We start from the raw sequence: 21,620 nt of genomic DNA, 5'->3' as shown, positions 1-21,620 counted from the left end.
TGTTGCTGGTGCAACTGCTCGTTCCGTTGCCGCTGCACGGGCCGGAGCAGATGCAAGTGCAAGTGTTGGTGCAGGTGCCGAAGCCGCCGCTGCTGCCGGAGATGGTGCTCCTTGTAGAGCTGGTGCCGGTGTCGGAGCAGGTGCCGGTGTCGATGCCCGATCCTCCGGTTGATCAGCCTGATCCGCTGACGCGGTCGGTGCCCAATCCTCAGTTGGATCAGACTGAGCTGCTGCCGCTGTCAGTGCTAGAGCAACTGCCGGTGCTCGATCCGTTGCTGACGGTGGTACCGATGTGCGAGACAGCGGCGATCGTGTCTGGTCTGGTATGATCAGCTTTCTAACTTGACTAGGCTTCGTGACCGTGATCCAGTTTTTTTCTTCATTTCTTTTAAACGAGAGAAGGACTAATTGTGGTGTTTTTGTTAAACCAAACTGCAGTTCATCATAGGGATTCAGCTTGTACTCAGACAACAGACCGATCCAATTTTTTCCAGTAATATAAGTGATGGACAGTGCCTTCGTTACAGACACGACATAGGAAGTGAAACCTGCAAAAATAGCCATCGTAGAGCAAACCAAACGGTTTATTCTGTAATGAATGTCACATGGAAAAACCTGCATCGTAAAATTGCAGGAAAAGAAAGAAAACATGGCATTAAATCAATAAGATTTAGACAGTAAATCAATAAGATTTACTTGATGTGACACGAGTGAATCCTTACCAGGAAATCACTATGTTGAAGTACTAAACAGAAGATTGATCGTCCAACTACGGGTGGCATGCAGGGGCCCTGCCTACTCCCACAAGCAGGACGGTCCAAAGGTCGTGACAAATCGTATGGACCGAACATCCATGGGACTGGAAATCCTGGTGGGTGCGATAAACCCTGCAATGCATACAGATATTGGAGTGTAACCGTAATTGATAAACCGTCCTCACAAAAAACATGATCTGGATACTTCAAAATATACAGACTGAATTGAGTGGACAGACATTAACATAGACCGTTCTCAGGACTGACCACACACCAAAAGCGGCAGTACTAATAAACAATACAGGGTTCACAAACACAATTCAAGTACTGAACAATAGTACTTACTACAGACAAGCAAAGCTGCACTAATTAAACTCTGCAGACTAATCTTGCCACCGACCTACGGGATGAACCCCGCATAACTGACTAGGCCATGGACTTCGTGAGAGATGTCTACATGCACCATCACTATCTTGTCAACCTTGGAGAACCTAACAGAGTGGTCTTTCCACTCATAAACATGATCAAGAAGACAGGCTGCATCAGATTTGTTGCGAAGATTTACAAGAACCACACCCTTCGTAATCAAAGGCACAACCAGGAAATTCTTGTGGTCAAGTACAGACTCGAGAACACGCCTGACAACAATACTACAGGAAAACACTAGTTCAGGACACGTGGCGACAAGGACACATCAGCTGGATAGTTTAGCAGTAGAACTCATCCTCAGGTCTTCCAGTTCACTCGGCATGACTTTGAGAACTTCATCTCCACCGCGGACCTGGTTCTAATTCAAACAGAAACCATATTTTATTACTACCTCTGTTCAGAAATATAAGATGATTTTTGATATTATACTCCATATATGACTACATATACACACAACAATGAGTGAACAAAGACACTAGAACATGTCTTCAAAGGCATGAGAGCGGAGGGATTACTTGCAATATCCATAACACAAGTTACTGAGGCAAATATACCCTCTTCAAAGGTAGCATTGATGTTCATAAAGTACTCCCTCCATCCCAAAATTCTTGTCTTAGATTTGTCTAGATACAGATGTATCAAGTCACATTTTAGTATTAGATACATCCGTATCTAGACAAATCTAAGACAAGAAATTTGGGACAGAGGGAGTAGTTGAAAGTAATCTATAAGAAATCAGTGTCAACCTCTCGCATGTTTTGGTCAAGAGAGGAATTTAGAACCGTCATTTGGCACACAAAAATCACATGCAAGATCACCCAGAAAGTTGTACTACTAGTACTAGTACTGCGTGTTAGATGGGAAAACACGATCAAGATCGAGAAAAAGATCATCAAGAAGAGATATTACCTGGACTTGCTTAATGAGGGATCCCGGAGAGGGGGGCTTGGACAGGGCGATGGCTTTGAGCTTGTCTGCGGTAGTCTCGGCGGGGTGCTTGCGCTTCTTCGTACCATGAGCCTCGACGGTTTTGGCCAGAGCCATAGGCATCACTTCGGCCGGTGCTCCAGCATCCATCAAGAAACTGTCAAATAGAAATAAAAGAAAAGAAACCATAATCACAAACCCAAAAGAAGAAAAGAGAGGGATTTATAGGATCAGTCTCGGGGTTGCAAGACCGGGCCTTGGCCAGAATCAACACCATTGATGTGCTCACCTTTCCTTCTTTGGGAGAGAAGAACAATGGCAGAAGCAGGTCGGGGTTTTCTTAAAGAAATGAGGAACAAGATGAGGGAGAAGCGAGGGTTGGGTAGATAGGAAGCTGAGAGAGAAGAGTGAAATGATGGTTGCTTCGTCCGTCCAACTTACTGCTGGAAAGGAGGGGGTTTTGTGATTTGACGGCTCATTGGGCATTACTGCGGCACTTCGATCGGGGTAGTCTACCGTCACTCTACTACGGAGTAATTTAGTGCATGGCTGGTGGACCCCGATGCTGGCTGTCCCACACGTCGGCGAAAGTGAGTAATTTAGTGCATGGCTGGAGGAGGATCTGCACGGTAGAGCGTGTCCACTGTTTTTCTGCAGAAAAAAATGATTACAGGAAGCGTTTCCACTCTTACGACGGAGGAGTGCGAAACACGGCAACCACTTGAACATACACAGTGCTCCTACTACTAGGCATGTGTAGTGGTTCATACGTCAATACTACATAATCTTGTTGCTAGTGTAGTAAGATATGACGACGACAAATGATGTTGTGTGCATGTCAACTATATGAACAGTAATGTAGTAACATAGTACCGCTTTCTCGACTGTCCGGTCGAGAATGAACGGTTAGATCAATGTTAACAGAACTAGGTCTACAGCGCATGTAGAGTACGGTGCTACAGTACTCCACGAAACATGAACCATATGAAGCACGAATAGTGTTAGGCAGGGTGTATGAAGGGTGCACAGGATGGGAGCAAAAGTTCCCTTCTCGACCCACTTTCGGGTGTTTGGCAGAGTGCATGAAGGGTGCATGAGTCCACACTAGTAGGTTAACACAAATACACGAAGAGGAAACAACTACTCCGTCTAGGTGTGTAAGTCATCTTACGTTGTGCACTGCGACCAAGGCGGAGAGGAAAACAAGAAAACTTAATGTCTTTTTGCTAATTAGCATTGCATGCAATGAACTAACCACTGCAATCATGTTCATTAGTCTCAAGTCATTGAAAGCATGCACGGCCCACGTCTCTTATTGGTTGATATGTCACAAAACAAGAAACGGGGAGGGAGTTAATGTACCATGCCTAAGTGTTTTGGGATTATTTGGTTTTCGTAAGGTGACTTACACACTATATTGAGATGAGAATGCAACAAAACACACCCACACGCTTTGTGCTACAGTGACTGATCTGCACCGTCTGAGTTTGATCCAACGGTCATGTTGTGCCGAGATATGGACATGCCCATGTAGAGGGCGCCTAAACACCACCGAAGTACCTCTGCTTCTCGAGGCGCACGGCGTTGGTGATGCAGGGTGCGAAACGGCTGAAAGGCAATGCAATCTACGGGAAGGCGGAGGGAGCCAGCCGAGGAGCGGGGAATCTTTTGGTTTTCACCATGGTAAAACACCAGTCGACGACTTCTCACATCAGGGAGCAGTGGGTTTTACAGGCGGAGTCATCATGACTAATTGCTACCGCGCCTGCTCCCGTCAATAAAAAAATTAAAAATCCTGCCGCGCCTGCTCCCGTCAATCAAAAAATTAAAAATCCTGCCGCACTCAAACACCAGAGCAACGCCGCGGTGGATGTTTAAATTTACCTGCCGGCAATGTAACGCCCCGAGACCGACGCTCCAGACGCCTTCCATCTTTTTCGTTATCGTTGTGTGTATTTATTTGTTTGTTGCATTCATCATCGCATTGCATCCGCATGTTCTCCCACTTGCATCCGCTCGTAGTTGCCGCTCCTCGCTTCTCTCTGTTGCGTTCGTTGACCGTTCTGAGTCTAACCGGTTTTTCGATTCTCTCTTGTCTGACCGTTTGACCCTCTCTGCACAACCACCGACCCCCTCGCGCGCGTCCGAAGTTGTCCCGTACCCGACCCGGTTTGTTGTCACCGTTGGGTCCGGATCATCCCCAAACATCTATAAAACATCTTCGTTTTCTTATTTGGTGTCCCTAGCCTATTTTCCGGGACCGTCCGATTAAGATCGGAGGGACCAAATGCCTTTATCCAAAAATCGACTCACTATATATAACTAGACCAACCCTAATCTTTAGGAAGCTTGTCCCATCCTTCCCACTCCGCCGCCACCAGCTTCCTCGGGATCCATCCCGAGCCAACCACCTCTCCACCTGCTCCATCCAATCCATCGATCCCTGCCTCCCTTGATTTTCCCCACCAATAGAGCCGCACCCATGATCCAAATCCTCTCCGGCCATCTCCCTCATCTTGCGTGCCCGACCAACCCACACACCTCGCCTGATCTCCCCTGCCTCGGCCGTGTGACCCCGCCGAGCCGCCCGAATCTGCTGGAGTCGTCGTCGCCGGCAGAAAGCTAGCAGCGCCTGGACCCAGGCCCGTGCGACTCCCTGCATCTCTCTTTCTCCGTGCCTTCTTCTTCCTCCCCTGCTTTAATCCCCCCCTGTCCGTTTGCTTCCCTGCTAGGCAACGAGCGGAGCCCCGACGCCCGTCCGCCAGAGCGTGCCCCGCCTCGACCTCGGCGGTGACCATCGGCGCTGCCGCAGATGAGCACCACCGTCCCTCATCCTCCCTTCCTTTCCTTGTCTCCCTCCTAACCTCTTTTCCCTCTGACCAGCACGACAGGAGCTCCATCCCCGAACGCCATGGCCGCTGACCCCCTGCCTCGCCTCGGATCTCTCCTGGAACGCCGTCCAGCACTCGGATCCGCACCTCCCACCGTTCCCTGCACCGCCGCGTTGCCGGAGTAGAAGCTCCATCCGCCGCTGCTACCTCCGCTTCGCCAAGTCCTTCGCCCCTGCGCCTCAAGTCCCGCGTCGCCAAGCTGCCTCCCTGCCCTCGAGTCCGTCCAGTTCCGCCGTCCGCCGTGGCCGTGGAGCTCGTCGGCGTCGTCCTCGTGCCGTCCCAGCCCCGTCGCGGCTCCCGCAAGACCCTGCCATGGACACCGTCCGCCGGCGACCACCCAGGTCATGTCGCCGTGACCTGCCTCCTCTTCTTCGTGTCTGCTTCTTCCCCTCTAATCTCTCTCCCTCTCTCTCTGTCCTTGCCTCGAACAGGAGCACCAGCCGGCGCCACCATCATCGAAGATGGGCTCCCGCCGCCCAGATCCGCGCCCGCGGGCCTCCGCGCCCTCGCCGGAGCGCTCGTCTCAGTCCCGCTCCTGCCTCTGTTCGAGAGGAGGAGACTGCAGCCGCGATGGCCGCGTTGACCGTTCCTCTCGTTCTCTGCCTCCACATCGACCGAGCGGCCTCCCCTGCTCGCGTGGGCTGCGCCCCTATCCAAGGCCTCAAGGCCCGATGTGAGCAGCTCCCCGCGCTTTGGGCCTGATCTCCGTTTTGGGCCCAGATCTGTTTTTTCTGTTGCTGCGAATTTAGCTATTTTCCAGAGAACATCAGTTTTACAGAAAAGTCCCTCATGTTCATGCATCAATAATTCACAAACCATGCATCAGAATTAAATAAATTATATATGAAAGATGCTCAGAATTTTATCTTGTTTCACAATATCCCACTTTCATCCATGTTTAAAATGTTTAAATTACCGTTTGCATTTAATTTGCATAAATGCCATGTTTAAATGATTTATTTCATAGCTAAATAACCGTAGCTCGGATTATAATAAACTTTATATGTAAATGGGGTGAAAAATGCCTAGTTTAACATGGTGCAATTTGTTCTACTGTTTAACAACAATAAAATATGCTTTAGGACAGAACAGTACCAAATCGAAGTTATGCAAATGGGGATTTTCCGGAATTGTTGTTGTTTGTTTCCGGCCTCATTTAACTTGCTCAAATAGTTAGGTTTCATATGCCTCACCTCTTGCCATGGTTAATAACATTTAATATTGTTGGGTACATAAATGAGAGAGAACTAACTAATTAAATGTGGTGTTTCGTCAATATGCAACTCGTTGCATATTGAGCTCCACTTAATTTGTAGTGTTGTTTGTTGCACCTTGCCATGCCATGCCTCATTAAACCGGACATGCATCATACTTGTTTGTGCATCATGCCATGTTTATGTGATGGTTGTTTACTTTGTTGTTTGTTTCTTTCCGGGTTGCTTCTCTCGTTACCTTCGGTTTCGTTCCAGAGTTGTGAGGATTCGTTCGACTACGTCCGCTTGTCTTCTTCATGGACTCGGTCTTCTTCCTTGCGGGATTTCAGGCAAGATGACCATACCCTCGAAATCACTTCTATCTTTGCTTGCTAGTTGTTCGCTCTATTGCTATGTCGCGCTACCTACCACTTGCTTATCAAGCCTCCCAAATTGCCATGAACCTCTAACCTTTGTCACCCTTCCTAGCAAACCATTGTTTGGCTATGTTACCGCTTTTGCTCAGCCCCTCTTATAGCGTTGCTAGTTGCAGGTGAAGATGAAGATTGCTCCATGTTGGATTATGTCTATGTTGGGATATCACAATATCTCTTATTTAATTAATGCATCTATATACTTGGTAAAGGGTGGAAGGCTCGGCCTTATGCCTGGTGTTTTGTTCCACTCTTGCCGCCCTAGTTTCCGTCATACCGGTGTTATGTTCCTTGATTTTGCGTTCCTTACGCGGTTGGGTGATTTATGGGACCCCCTTGACAGTTCGCTTTGAATAAAACTCCTCCAGCAAGGCCCAACCTTGGTTTTACCATTTGACTACCTAAGCCTTTTTCCCTTGGGTTCTGCAGACTCAAGGGTCATCTTCATTTACTCCCCCGGGCCAGTGCTCCTTCGAGTGTTGGTCCAACCTGTCAGTCGCCGGTGGCCACCAGGGGCAACTCTGGGCTGGCCTACCGGAAGCTTGGACAATCTGGTGTGCCCTAAGAACGAGATATGTGCAGCTCCTATCAGGATTTGTCGGCACATTCGGGCGGCTTTGCTGGTCTTGTTTTACCATTGTCGAAATGTCTTGTAACCGGGATTCTGAGACTGATCGGGTCTTCCCGGGAGAAGGAATATCCTTCGTTGACCGTGAGAGCTTATAATGGGCTAAGTTGGGACACCCCTGCAGGGTATTATCTTTCGAAAGCCGTGCCCGCGGTTATGTGGCAGATGGGAATTTCTTAATATCCGGTTGTAGAGAACTTGACACTTGACCCTATTTAAAACGCTTGAACCGCGTGTGTAGCCGTGATGGTCTCTTCTCGGTGGAGTCCGGGAAGTGAACACGGTTTCTGGGTTATGTTTGACGTAAGTAGGAGTTCAGGATCACTTCTTGATCATTGCTAGTTCACGACCGTTCCGTTGCTTCTCTTCTCGCTCTCATTTGCGTATGTTAGCCACCACATAAGCTTAGTGCTTGCTGCAGTTCCACCTCATTACCCCATCCTTTCTTATAAGCTTAAATAGTCTTGATCTCGCGGGTGTGAGATTGCTGAGTCCTCGTGACTCACAGATACTTCCAAAACAGTTGCAGGTGCCGATGATACCTGTGCAGGTGGCGCAACTGAGCTCAAGTGGGAGCTCGATGAAGATCTTGTTCGTTGTGTTGTTTCCTTTTCATGTTGATCAGCAGTGGAGCCTAGTTGGGACGATCGGGGATCTAGCAGTTGGGTTGTCTTCTTTCCTTTTGGTTCCGTAGTCGGACCTATGTGTGTACTCTTGAATGATGTATGATTTTATTTATGTATTGTGTGAAGTGGCGATTGTAAGCCAACTCTTTATCCCATTCTTGTTCATTACATGGGATTGTGTGAAGACGACCCTTCTTGCGACAAAACCACAATGCGGTTATGCCATTAAGTCGTGCCTCGACACATGGGAGATATAGCCGCATCGTGGGCGTTACAAGTTTGTAATCAGAGCCATCCCCGACTTAGGGCCCCCCCTGCTTGATTGAATCGCTAGCGTTGTTGAGTCTAGAACAAAAATGTTTTGAGTCTTAGGATTATATATATCGGAGAGTAGGATTCTTTTTACTCCTCAGTCCCTTCTTCGCTCTAGTGAGGTCTCCTGACGTAGAAGTTTTGACTTCTCTCCTGAAATTTCACAAAATTTTTTTTAGGATCACGCGGGTATCTTGGAATCGTTCTGATGGTTTTGTGAAGAGAACATTGTTCTTGGTGCCTCCTGACATTTAGGGGTTGTGGCAGTGTCCTCCGAGGTGTTGTCGTCACAATTTTATCGTTGCAGTTCTGGAATACATGAGTTTCGCCGACATCGAAATCTCTTTTATGCAGTTGTTGGTGAGATCACCTCGACGCCACCTAGTACTGGGGCGGGAGTTCGGGAGTATTGCCATAACTAGTATAACGGATGCTTTTCGAAGGTTGAGGTAAACGATTTCCGGAGTTTTCTTGGTTATGTGTTGACGGATGGATACAACAGGATCTAGGTATTGTTAGTTTGGGTGATTTATTTTGTGTCCCCTATATCCCCAACACCTGATTGCATAACCAGAAAGTTTCGGGAGTTTATAAGTGGGAATTCAAGTAGCTCTTAGGATATCTTTCCGACAGATGCATGATATGAGATTGGGGTTCGACGTCTAGTGGTCCGCCTTTCCACGGTTGGTTTTACAGTGGTCTCATAGTGTTTTAAAGAGTCCTTGGCTATGCCGACTCGGGGATGCTTCGTATGTCATGTGCGCATCCTTGTACATGATGGTGTTGTACGATCGAGCCCGTGTGGGCCCCACCACGAAAACTTCGGACGAAATCTCTATCATATGTTTGTCCCGGCTTATTCTGTGAGCCAATCCTTTGTTTTGTTTTTATTTGTGGTATTCGAGTTGCTTCGAAGTCAAATGTTGAATCCATACCTTCCCTAAATGGTGTTTTCATATTGCTATGTGAATACTAATCCTTCTTGATCATCGAGATTGCCATCTTAATTCTATTTCCAACCGGTGTGCTTCTCTTCAAGTGGATCCGATCATTTTCAACATCCCCAAGATCAACTCTAAGTTTTTCTCAACGGTGTTTATTCCATATGCCCAAAGTTGCCTTTGTTTTCCCGCCCTCCCACCCTTTTATTCAAGGACTCATATTTCTTAATCAAGTATCATTTTATTGATGTGAAGTCTCTCCATTCTTTTCCGTCAATGTTCTTATCCGGTGATTCTTAGGAAGATGCTCACGAAGCTTCGAGTTCATCATTCTTCATTCTTTTCTTCTCCGGTGGACTCAAGTCAAGCTTTCAGTGTTGATCGTATTCTTTTCCTCGTTTCAAATGCTTTCTCATGTCGGTGCATCTCTTAATCATCCACCTCTTGCTATTCATGTTATCTGGAGTGCTGAAGATATCTCTGAAGATTCGCATTTCCATTCCAAATCCATTCAAGCTATTTCGAGGTTGTTACCTCATTCAAGCCATTTAATTCAACCGGTGTAATCTCTCTTTCAAGCAATCTTTCCAACGATGTATCTTTTCAGTGGGCCCTAACCCACAGGTCATTTCCCAGGATCTTACCTGACTCTTCTAATTTTTTCTGGAGTTATTCCCAAATTCTTTTTGAAGTTTGACGTAAGAATGAGTTATCATCAGTCAAATGTCTTTCTCCAAGATTTTTCAAATTCTTTTCATTGTTGGTTCAACCTTTCTAATTTTTATCCCGGAGTATCTCAACAATTCATGGTGGTGTTTCTCGTCATCATTCTCAACATTTCAAGACCGAAGAAGAATTGCTCTTGAATCTTGGTCCATTCTCTTGAAGATTCATGGTTCTAGTTTGATGCCATCCTCTCATAATTGTTTTCGATTGTGAGAATTCTTTCTTACCCATCCGGAGCATTTCAGTGTTGTTTTCATTTCTTGATCATCCAAAGGCCATCATTTCAGAAGATTTCTTCGTTCTAAGTTTTTTTAGCTTCGTTCTCCAATTATTCTAAATTGATGTATCTTCATTCATCTCCATATTCTCCCGGTGCATCGTTCAAGTATCCTCTAGTCATCTCGCGATCTATTCGTTCTCATGTATCTAATTTCCCTCGAGTATTTTCGCACGTTCTTTAATTCTTACGGTGTTTCGTCCTCTTTTATGGGACAAAGCCAACAACCGTTGTTGTTTCAGGCTATCGACTTACGCTTTGTAGTCCAGGTTTCCAGTTCGAATCTCTTCTTTCAGATTTGTTAGTTTTAGGTCCAAATTTGATTAATGATAAGTGGGACCCCCGTGTGTTGTTCCGATATTTCAGTGTAGGATGGTTTTTTTTAACAAACACTTTGCGCGGTTAGACAAGTAACGGCACAAGTTACACGTATTTTGCAAGTTTACGAACAAAAATGGCAGCGGCATAGAATATCACATCCACACCGCAGCTTAGATGCTATGGTGATACGAGTTTTTACACCGTTGGAAGTGAGATCCAATGGCTTGGGAGTAGTCTTTGTAATTGTGCGCAATTTCCAAACTCTCCAAAGGTTTTTTTGCAAATAAAACATTCAGGCCTCGTGTGTACCGCTGCATCTTGGATCCAATGGCTCCCCGTTGCTCATATTAGGCGCTCCCCGTAGCTTAATTACCCGCTACGGTGATATGAGCATCTAGGTCATATGATCAGTGATCAGATGGCACATGCGTCGTACTTGTACTTTCTATGCAATTCCCAAACTCTTTCAGCCGTATATTGTAAAAACATTCAAACCTTCTACTGTGGGTAGTTAGATCTCTGTGAACTCGTATCACCATAGAATCTACGGTGCGGGAGCACCTCATATTCTCCCCTGCGAGAAAACATAAGGTGCTCTCACAGCTTGGATGCTACGGCGATACGAGCTTTGAGGTCGTTTGATCTGAGATCCAATGGCATCTGAGGAGTCTTTGTGCTTGTAAGAAGTGGCCGAACTCTTTGGGGGCTTTTCTGCAAAAAACCATTCGAACCACCGAGGAGGCGTTGGGTCACAAATCCAACGGCTCCGAAGAGCTTGTATCACCAAAGCATCTAAGGTGTGGTAGCACATGATATTCTTACATACAGGAGAATATGATGTCCTCCTTCATCTTAGATGCTACGGTGATACGAGCTTCGAGGTCGTTTGATCTGAGATCCAATGGGATCTGAGCAGTCTTTGTGCTTGTAAGCAGTGGTCGAACTCTTTGGGGGTTTTTCTGCAAAAAAACATTCGAACCACCGAGGAGGCATTGGGTCACAAATCCAACAGCTCCGAAGAGCTTGTATCACCAAAGCATCTAAGGTGTGGTAGCACATGATATTCTTACATACAGGAGAATATGATGTCCTCCTTCATCTTAGATGCTACGGTGATACGAGCTTCGAGGTCGTTGGATATGGGATCCAAGGGCATCTGAGTAGTTTTTGTACAAATTGTGTGCAATTCTCAAACTCATCAAGGTTTCCTGTAAAAATATTAAGACATCATGTGAGCTGCTATATCTCAGATCTACAATCTCCAAGCAACTCGTATCGGCATATAGCATCTAAGGTATGGGGGCACATGATATTCTCCCGGGGAGGAGGGGTGGGGGGTGCACAACCAATCGGTGGTTGGGAGGGTGGGGACAAATATAATCTAAACAACCCTAAACAGAGCTTGACAATTTTATCTAAGGTCGAGGGGGTGACCCCCGACAATCATAGCTCCGCCTAATTAAACACAACATTTGCATGTACTGTAGTACAAGACATAATATTCATGTTTTAGTTTCATGTTCATTTTAAATATTGAATTGAGGAACGTGCATGTCTTACATTTTACTCCCTTCGTTCCTAAATATTAGTCTTTTTAGAGATTTCAAGTGGACTGGCACATACGGATGTATATAGACATATTTTAGAGTGTAGATTCACTCATTTTGCTCCGTATGTAGTCGCTTGTTGAAATCTCTAAAGGAGTATTTTTGAATTCGTGGCATACATGCATGGTTTGGAAAAATAGATGCACTATACTTATTAGATTGTTGTTGTGTTCGTGTGTGGGTGTCATTTGCATTGAAAAACTTAGCAGGGATACCATGAAATGTGGAATCCACGTTGAGATCACTATATCACAAACTCACTCTAATTCAACAACTCGTCATAAATCAATTACCACGTTGAGATTAGTATTTGCAAGGAAAATACGGGCATTGTAATACACATAGATTCGTTCAGCAACTTAAAAGGTTCCTTTCGTATTCTCGAATGGTAGGACCCAACGGCGTACCAGCCAGACCTTGGCTCGTGTTGATCCTAAAAAAATAAAAAAAACCAGGCTTGTGTCCTTCTGGTGGCGTGCGTGGTACGCACATTAGGCAACCCCAACAAGTCGAGCCTCCGCGTTTCGAGTCGAAATATCTGGCGGCCAGAATTCCAGCCCTAGGAAATTCCCCTCATGTCCCCGGTCCATAATGACTACCGATGAACAACGGAGGGATGCTTTAGTAACTAGACAACATTGTGTTCAAAAAAAAGTAACTAGACAACGTTACCTACCGTGTCGAGCACGGTTCAATTCCCTCGGTCGCCGCTCGCCAAGGTCACCCGTCAACTGCATTGCCTAGTAGTACTACTACTACTACTACACCAGGATGAGCACAAAATTGAGCCCGTTTGTTCGTGCCTAGTACTTGAGTTAATATATCAGGCAATGCACTGGTACGGAGGGATTATCCTTTTGCTCTGCATATATAACTTGTCTGAAGTCTAACTAAGAAAAATGTTTGACCAAATCCTTTCTTAAGAAATACAACAGGACAGATGTATGGCTTGAAAATTTATTGCATGATGCAGCTTATGATATTGTTTCGAATCCTGGATCTTAAATTTCAGAAAATCCAAAAGTGACCATAAATTCTTGAAACTGAGCATGGTCACGTGATATGGCACAAATATTACTTCGTAATTTTTTCTTCAATTTGAGACAAGCTGCTTATGACAAGTTGCACAAATGAAGAGCCAAGGTATTTTGGAACAAAGACTTGTCACGTTAAGGCGAACGCTTTCACTATTGAAACCGTGGGCGTTTACGTGCCGCCACGAGTCCCGCTTCTCATCGGCGGGTGCCGTCCGAGCAAGCGTGTGAGTCGACGGGAGGCGTGCGAGCAGACCGCTGCGCCGGCTGACAGGGAGGCGTGCGAGCAGACCATTGTGCAGGCTCACTGGGAGGCGAGCCCTTTGACCAGGCTCCGCCGCCCACCTTCGTCCCAACTGCTCCCACTTTTAATGTCGCCGGCGCCGCAGTTTAAAATCAACCCCGCACTACCCGGTATCGCTATAATCTTCTCTCTTCCTCTCTGATTCTCCTGTCGTCTACCTCCAACCAGCCTGACCTAAACATACGCCATGCCGCATCACGATGGTCTGCCCTTAGTCTTCCATTTTCCTGAGGAAGACACCCAGCCAGAGTCTCAAGAACATAAGGCGCTTTGGGACGAGCTTGAACTGGCCTTGCGGGAAGGCGCCGCGCCTGTCCCCGCTCCCGTTCTGGCTCCCATCGCCCCGACTGCGCCAGCGCCCATCCCCGTGGCATTGATGGGCTAGGAGCCACACATTGTCGCCGAGCTTGATGCCACGGGGTTCCACGAGGTCCCCGCCGACTTTCACGCGCCCGTGCACCTGCCAGCACATGCGCCTGCGCGTGCACTGACGCGCACGTTCGTGCCAGTGCCCGTGCACCTGCCAGCGCATGCGCTTGCACGTACACTGACGTGCGTGCCTGTGCCGGTGCCCGTGCACACGAATGTCTCCGCCGCGCTGTTGACAGCGCCTGTCCCCGCGCGGGTGCCAGTGCCCCCCTCAGCGGCATGGATGGCCGCCGTCGACCACTTCCTTGCACCAACGCCAGTCGCCTCCTCCCGCCAGTTGACTCGCTCCTGGAGACCGAAGTCCAGAACATTGTGGCCTTCCTTGAAGCTAGGGCCAACGTCCACGAGTACGCTAACAACGGCGCAAGACGCCGCCGTCGCCGTCGGTCAGTGGCCCGACGACACACAGAGCACGGCAGAGGAGCCGCGTCCCACGGCAAGACGCCCCCGCCGCCGCCGCGTAATCTAAATTTGCCATGAAAAATGTTCGGATTGCCATGCTTAAAATCCGAACGTTTATCATTTCCGTTTATTTTAGATCGATCGTCGTATAATTTAAAGTTGGAGTTAGACTGAACGAAATCTATGGTTTGATCGATTGAATGTTCTGCTAGAGCCGTATCAAATTAAATATAAAACGTCATCAAGCCACATGTATTCCTTGTCATCCAATGACCTAGACTGCTTCAATGTCGAGCGCTCAACACGTTTAGCGTGCAGTTAATTTCATGCCAAAAATAGTGCTAATCACATAATAACACGCAAATAATATCCAACTTAATATCCGCATGCACTTAATATACTTCCAAATTAACGTGCATTGCACGTACACACTGACTAGTGCCGCTAGCACGTGAAACTGGTGCCGTAACTTATGAATGCGTCCAGATATGGTCAACGGCAACATCGCCCGCGAGTTCTTCGTGTATGCCCATGCGTCTAAACGCAGAAGGGGAGGAGAGAGAGCACACATGGAACCCACCAGTAAGTAAAGGCGGATAGTACTAAAAATAATATTACATGTTATCAATTAAATAGGCTGTGGTAATATAAAAACATTATGTGAACAAAGGGAGGTACAAGAAACATTGCTGTTCTACGTATGTTGCCTATTGACGTGCGGCTTGAAGGCCCTGGTCGCATGTTCGATCCTCGTCCTTTATTTTTTAATTTGTATATGGGTCCAAATTTGTTTCATGACATGTGGGCCCCTAGGTGTGTAGTTTGTAGCACTTTAATTTGTGGGTCCAAATTTGTTCCATTCCAAGTGGACTATCGGTGTGTAGTTTTGTAGCTTATTTATAATAATTAAAGAGAACAACAGAGTTTTTTGCAATAATACCATGTTGCGACGTTGAAGCCAAGAAAGGACGTGCGAGAGAGCGATGACCGAGCCAAAGGGAAATCAACTAGGGGAGTTGCGGGGGTTGCAACGGTGTTTCGAGTAGTTGTGGGCCGAATGCTATGAAAATATAATCTAAACCGACCGGAATAAATGCCTACACAAATTAATCCAAGGTTGGAGTGCCCTCGCAATGTAAATAGCCCCAGCTTTGCAAGGGATGGAGAGGTAGCTTCAATGTGTGGCAGATACGGCATGAGAAAGCAAGGTCAATTGAGAGACATATAGATAGAGAGACAAAGTGAGTGTGGTCCGACATTCGTGGAACAAATATATATGCTCTGGAGAGATATTGTCCGATTGAGCTTTTGGCAAGGGTGAGGGCTGTAAGATAGAGCTTGAGAGATGATCCAGTCACAGACGTGTAGATATATTTTGTGCGTGGGAGGAAGCAAGGTCGATCGATCACATAGGGCCGTCGTGCGATTGAAAGAGTGAGACGGGTTGGAGAGAGTGACCTAGATAGACAATGCGCGTGAGACAGTATACAATGTGAATAAGTCGAATTGGGCTCAAACATGGTGATATATCGTTTTTGTCCGAGAAAGAGCAAGGTCAATCGAGACATACAAAGAGAGAGAGAGAGGTAGAGAGAGAGGGAGAGAGAGAGAGCGTGGCCCACCATGAGGTCGAAAGAGTGGGGGCGGCTTCGATGGACTGACCTAGATAGATAATCTGTGTGAGAGAGTATAGAGTGTGTCGATCGAGGCCCGAACAGGGAGATATATCATTTGTGTGTGAAAGAAAACGAGGTTAAACGAGACTCAGATAAAGAGAGCGAGATTGAGCGAGTGTGGCCCGCCGTGCGGAAGAAAGAGTGAGACAGTCTCGAGGGAGTGACCTAGATAGACAACGTGTGTGCGTGCGCACGAGAGGTTTGGGGGCTAGATAGGAAATGCATGTATTTAGAGTGAGAGGGTGAGAGGGAGAGGGAGAGAGAGAGAGCTCGGCATGGGGTGCAATGGCGGGTGTGTGAGGTAAATACATTTCATAACAGAGTGGAAAAAGGGGGTTGTGTAGTTGAGAGAGTTAGAGATCGAAACATGGAGAGAAAGAATGGATGTGTGTTGGAAACCGATAGCTTCCTAAGGTGGTTAGGAGAGGAAGATTGACCGATACAGGAAGTATGTAGCGTGTGTGCGGGGGGGGGGGGCAAAACAACATTTGAATGTAGATAGTACGAGACTTAATATCGATGTTTCAATTCGGTGTACATTGTAAGATTTGAACTGAGGACCATGTATATGGGTAATTATTTTGAATTCGTGCCATACTAGGTTTTGAAAAGTTGACATTGACTCGATTTGTTGTGCTATTTTGTAGGTCATATGTTTGAATCCATCCAAAAGTTTTCTCACTACCATGGTGTTCATCATATACATATGAATTTGTATTAAAAAAGTAGCGTGGATACAGTGAAATGTGAAATCCACGTTAGAATTGGAGATCGCTATGTGACACACACTCTAATTCAAATAACTAATTATGTGACACACACTCTAATCCACGTTAGCATGGATACCGTTTCGATTTTTTTTCAAATAACTCCTCATTAATTAATTTATAGTACCTCGTTTCGAATGACTAATTATTGCAAGGAAAACACGGGCATGGTAATACATATAGATTCGTTTGCAAATGAAAGAAGATTAGTTTGCATTCTCAAATGTAGGCGCACCAGGGTCGTGTCGTGGTGGTCGCGTGTGTCGGACGGACGCGAAGCACCCAGCCACCCACCCAAAAAAAGGACGACGACAAAATAAGTTCGCGCTTCCATGTTTCGGATTGAAATATCTGGCGGCCCCAATTCCAGCCCTGCAAAATCTCCCTTCTCCACCATCCCCTTCCGCGCCAGATTGCTCAAATCCCTAATTCGCCGCCAACCCAAGCAAAGTTCGAATCGCCCCTCGTCTCGTCTCTTTCCCCACCTCTGTGCCAGACGACGACGACGAAGACGACGGTCGCGCTTCACCACCGCACCGGAGCTACCTCATCTACGCCCTCTTCCACCGCACCGGGAGGTCCACCGACAACGTTGGCCGCCGCAATCGACGTGCCTCACAGACACCGACTTCCACCGCATCAGGTGCGCTTCACCGATGCCGTGTCCCAGCTCACCGGGGCTACTTCACCGAGCACATCGTCGCGCCTCTGCCCCCCGAGGCCGCTGGGGCTTCACCAACGGTCTCGTCCACCGCATCGTAGCGCTCCGCTGCCACTCAAGATCTGCATCCGTGCACGGCCAGCCAACGCCAGCGCATCACCCTCAACGGCTCTGAAGTGACCCGCACTCTAGCTAGGCGAGCATGCCCAAACGCCGGCCCGAACTAGGTATCCACACATCACGCCCTTCACTGTTCCGACGATGTTTGGATATCCTTTCACTGCTCTCTTAGCTTACACGCCTATCCAACTCTGACTTTAACTCTTATTTCTTCTGGAGATATCATCTGAATCAAGCAAATCCATTTTTTAGCGAAGCATGACGGCGCTACGGGATCTGGTACACATCCTGCACACCCGTATAACCTTGTAAGTATCTGTCCTCCGGTACAACAGCAAGGTCGAGTCCTCTTATTTGATCAGCCATTCGCCGTGTCAAAAATGCAGAGGGGGATGCAAGGAGCACAAGGCCTGCACATCCAAGCAAGTGGTAACATGGACTTGTACATGGAACATCCCAAGCGCAAGCAGAGCTGCAGTGAGCCTGTACAACAAGCTAGCGTAAGTCCCTGCATTTTATTTAATTCGTACTGGCATTCGTGTATGATTTGTGTGCAGTGGCGGATCCACGAATTCAAGTTACCAGGGGCGAACATTTAACTTAAAAAATACAAAGGCACTTGTACTCCGGAAATCAACATAACTTGAGAAATGTGAAGCAACATGCACTTTGAAAACCAGCTAATGATCCAAAGTAGTTCAAATTATAAACACTAAATGATGCAAGCACCAAAAAACACAAAATGCAACATGGTGTAGAAGGACTACAAACATGGTCTGTACCTGCTTGAATTATTCGTTCTCTGGCTGAAAATATCGAAGTGTAATTGCACCTATAACCAGTGCGCAAACTGCATATCAATATATCTATCCTGCACAAGTATGCCAATAGTTTCAAACAACAGATTAGAAAAGTATTTATGCTGCGTTGTCATGATACGGGGACTTTCTGGTAGATGGCCTTGACGTTTCCTCAAGCCATGAAAATGCACTATAATTTGCTTGTCATCAATGCCTGCAAATCTCTATGTCTCTCTCAACATAGCAGATCATCATTAGACACTAAATCCTTCAATGGGAACTTGCAAAATGCTTGCATTAGATGCCTCATTAGACACTATATGTTCATCACCAGGAGCATGTAAAATGTTTGCATCAAATCCTTCATTAGTAGTCTGTTCATTAGACACTTCAGGCTCAAGAACAACATGAGCTTGGATGTTTGCACCGGAAACTTGATTAGATACATCAGATTCAGTCAGTTCAATATTGATTGGGGGAGTTATAAAATAAGTAAAAATGGTTTCATTTTCTCATAGATTCCCTACATACAAGCAGTTTTACAACACCGTCAGGTTTAACTATTGGCCAGAAATTGAAGAGTAGAATTAGATATAATCAGGGCTGTGATGTACCTGCTCGTTGCGCATGCTACTCTTGCAAGCTGCGACTGTCCGTTTGCGCAAGCTCGATGCCATGCCCGTGCTGCCGTCGCTGCCTCCCACGCAGGCTACACCCAGGGTTGGATCTTCATCTTCTTATCCTTCCATTCGCTTGAAGCCCGGCAATCGCCCTCCAACAAGGGCGCGAGGAAGTGTTGTGTCGGTCTGTCCAGCGGCGGCTAGGTTAGGAGCGAACCAGACTGGAGGCTGGAGCGGATGAATTGGGATTTTTCCTGCTGTCGATCGATATGGGAGGCGCTCGTTTGGGCCGCGAGCCTGCTATAGGGCCTGCCTTGCACTTATGTTATTGGCCTATCCAAATTGAAACATTTTTCTTCATTTTTTACATTGACTGCTCGTGCGTTGGTACGAACAAAACTAGCCTGGGCCAACCTGGACGACTCAAACTAGGTGCACACTTTCGAGCCACCTGAGGCGGCCGCCCATACCAGCCCCTATGGTGACGTCGCCCCTTTTTGCGTGTATGATAGGGGTAGTGAAAAATATTCCAGTGGCGCTTTTGATTTACCCACAGAATGGTTGAATTGCTTGTTTCTATGAACTGAGTTCGCCAATAATGTGAAGGATGCCAGTCTTTTCATCCTATTGTAGATTGCTTAGATCTCGATATGCCAAAAGTAATCGCATGAAATATACAGTAAAAGCCAGTGTGATGTGTGTGGCTACAACTAGTCTGACTACACGTCCTCATATAACATATCAAGGACGCACCATCTTACCAGATTAACCATTCGACTTACCAATGCAGTGTGGGAAGAAAGAAGTATTGGGACTGCGTATCCAAGCAATTGATGCCATGGACTCCTTCGTACAACCTTGTAAGCGAAATAGAAGTTGCAGTGTGCCTGTACAAAGAACTAGCGTAAGTTCAGTTACTTGCTTCTCGGAATTTTAGTTAGCCACTTATTGCAAAATTGTTCAATTACGTTGCTTGGCTTTATTTAGTTTGCTACTAATTACATAATGCCATAGCCTGTTAATCCTATTATAGACTGCACCTATCTATGTGTTTGATACTTACTGTTAAGAATTACCTGTTTGCCTGAACTTAAATAGCTGCTTGTTTGTTTAACTGCTTTGTTGCTGCAACAACAGTTTACAATGATGTTAATAACTACTTTTCAGCATCGAATTGAAACTCTTTAATTCCTTGTTTGTTTAACTGGTTTGCTGTTATAACTCCCAGTTGAGATGTTTTGCTAACTTCAACTTTTCTGAATCCAATCGGAACTTTAATGGCAAAACAGGTTAGCCCAAGATCAAAGAGCGAGGTCCCCATGGACGTTGTATCATCCCACAGCAGTGGCACCGGCCCAATCGTGCTTTATGAATTGCCAACTGCTGATGCTCTAGAGGCTAAACTAGTGGTAGAAAGAGATTCTGCTTCTGCACTTAGAGATGAAGTTGACATGTTGAGGAAGCAAACAACACAATCAGTAGCAGTACTCAAGACAACATTAAATATTTGGTGGATTTCAAAATGAAGCAAGCTGAGACTGACCACATTGTTAAGGTCCTGAAGGAAAAAAGGAAATTAAATTCCCACTTGGTAAATCATAGGTGAAATGTTCTTTCCATCATTGAATAACCTTTGTGTTGTTTGTTCATGTAATCAAACAAACCATTTGTTTTAGAGATCATGTAATAATTGTTTTTTGTTTTTTGGTTTGTAATTTTATTTGAGCACAAGTCTGTATTAATTGATAAGACTCGGAGACATTTCATTTTGATTGCTGTGCCAGACCTACAAATATGCCAATCGGGCTGAATGTGCATTCAGCAATAATAGTAGTATAGATGGACCATAAGTGGCACGCATCGGAAAGGGCCAAGATGTTGTAGTAGCTTGGCTAAAAAAAGGATGCTGTTGTAGCAAAGAAAAGTACAACGGCCTGGGTTATGTATGTTAGTTGATATTATTGATCCATATACTCTATAAGTGTTTATATGTCTGTTAGTTCTGTACATTCTTGGTTGATTCACTCGGTACTTGAATCTTGATACATCGCTTGTGTACATATCTAAATGGGAGTACACATTATGCTGCGTGTGACATTTGAGTTGGACATGAAGTGTTCCAAATATTCGAATTCACCTTAAACTGGATTCTAGCTTCTGAATTTGAGTATCGGCATTTGTAAACCATATTCATATATGACAGTGGAATACATCTTTGTCGTCCTTTTGAAGATATATAAAAACACATAGAATGATTTATAAAGATTCGTATAGGAATACAAAATGGATTCGAATTTAGTTGCTAGGGTAAACGTGGATGCTTATTGTCCCAAAATTCGAAAGAAGCGGCAAAATGTCCACTCCCACGTCGGCTGCCTGAACCCAAATGTTTGGGAGATGGAAATTACTGTCTACCCATTACACGGACAATCCATCGGCCCGATTTCCACTGCTCTAAATAGGGGTAGGATAGTAACTTCAATAAGACGTGACATGGCCGCCTCTGAGCCCATTCCGACACGGTGGGTGCCAAACATGGGCGGCAAAACACATTTGATTCAAGCCCGTCCGAAAGACCTCTGTTTCTCCCTCCATTTCCCCATTCATACATGGTGGGCGGCAAAACAAACTCGACTCGGCCGAAATCGATGTAGGCAAATATTTTCAATAGGGGCAGGTTTGTAACTTCACTCAGACGTGACACAACCGCCCTACCTGTCAGCCCTGTTCATACACCGTG

General features: G+C 46.1%; 1 protein-coding gene across 7 annotated transcripts; it reads left to right on the top strand.

The window, feature by feature from the left end:
• The first annotated feature begins 4,454 nt into the window (after positions 1-4,454).
• LOC141041717 (uncharacterized) lies at positions 4,455-20,887 on the top strand. 7 transcript variants are annotated; one of them, XM_073508774.1, is made up of 9 exons: positions 4,463-4,757; positions 4,844-4,923; positions 4,998-5,343; positions 5,434-5,675; positions 6,472-6,545; positions 17,718-17,768; positions 17,847-17,960; positions 19,671-19,784; positions 20,170-20,673. In XM_073508774.1, exons 5-9 carry the CDS (start codon positions 6,513-6,515, stop codon positions 20,404-20,406), a joined length of 549 nt encoding a protein of 182 aa, XP_073364875.1. In that variant the 5' UTR covers positions 4,463-4,757; positions 4,844-4,923; positions 4,998-5,343; positions 5,434-5,675; positions 6,472-6,512; the 3' UTR covers positions 20,407-20,673. The 7 variants fall into 7 exon arrangements, with proteins under 7 accessions (XP_073364874.1, XP_073364873.1, XP_073364875.1 ...); XM_073508773.1 differs by having other exon boundaries at positions 4,455-4,757; positions 4,844-5,343; positions 17,713-17,768; XM_073508772.1 differs by having other exon boundaries at positions 4,455-4,923; positions 17,713-17,768.
• Positions 20,888-21,620: the final 733 nt, after the last annotated feature.

The sequence above is a fragment of the Aegilops tauschii genome, chromosome 2 (genome assembly GCF_002575655.3).
Source record: "Aegilops tauschii subsp. strangulata cultivar AL8/78 chromosome 2, Aet v6.0, whole genome shotgun sequence".
NCBI classification, from domain to species: domain Eukaryota; kingdom Viridiplantae; phylum Streptophyta; class Magnoliopsida; order Poales; family Poaceae; genus Aegilops; species Aegilops tauschii.
The sequence above is the reverse complement of the archived record's forward strand: the minus strand, read 5'-3'. Positions and strand labels throughout refer to the sequence as shown.

Bases quoted from the DNA above. Each gene is read 5' to 3' on its own strand.
- LOC141041717 (XM_073508771.1), top strand. From the start codon at position 5,464: ATGGGCTCCCGCCGCCCAGATCCGCGCCCGCGGGCCTCCGCGCCCTCG. The intron at 5,676-6,471 runs GTGAGCAGCTCC...GTTTCGTTCCAG, and splicing joins CCAAGGCCTCAAGGCCCGAT to AGTTGTGAGGATTCGTTCGA. The intron at 19,785-20,169 runs GTAAGTTCAGTT...ATGGCAAAACAG, and splicing joins TGCCTGTACAAAGAACTAGC to GTTAGCCCAAGATCAAAGAG.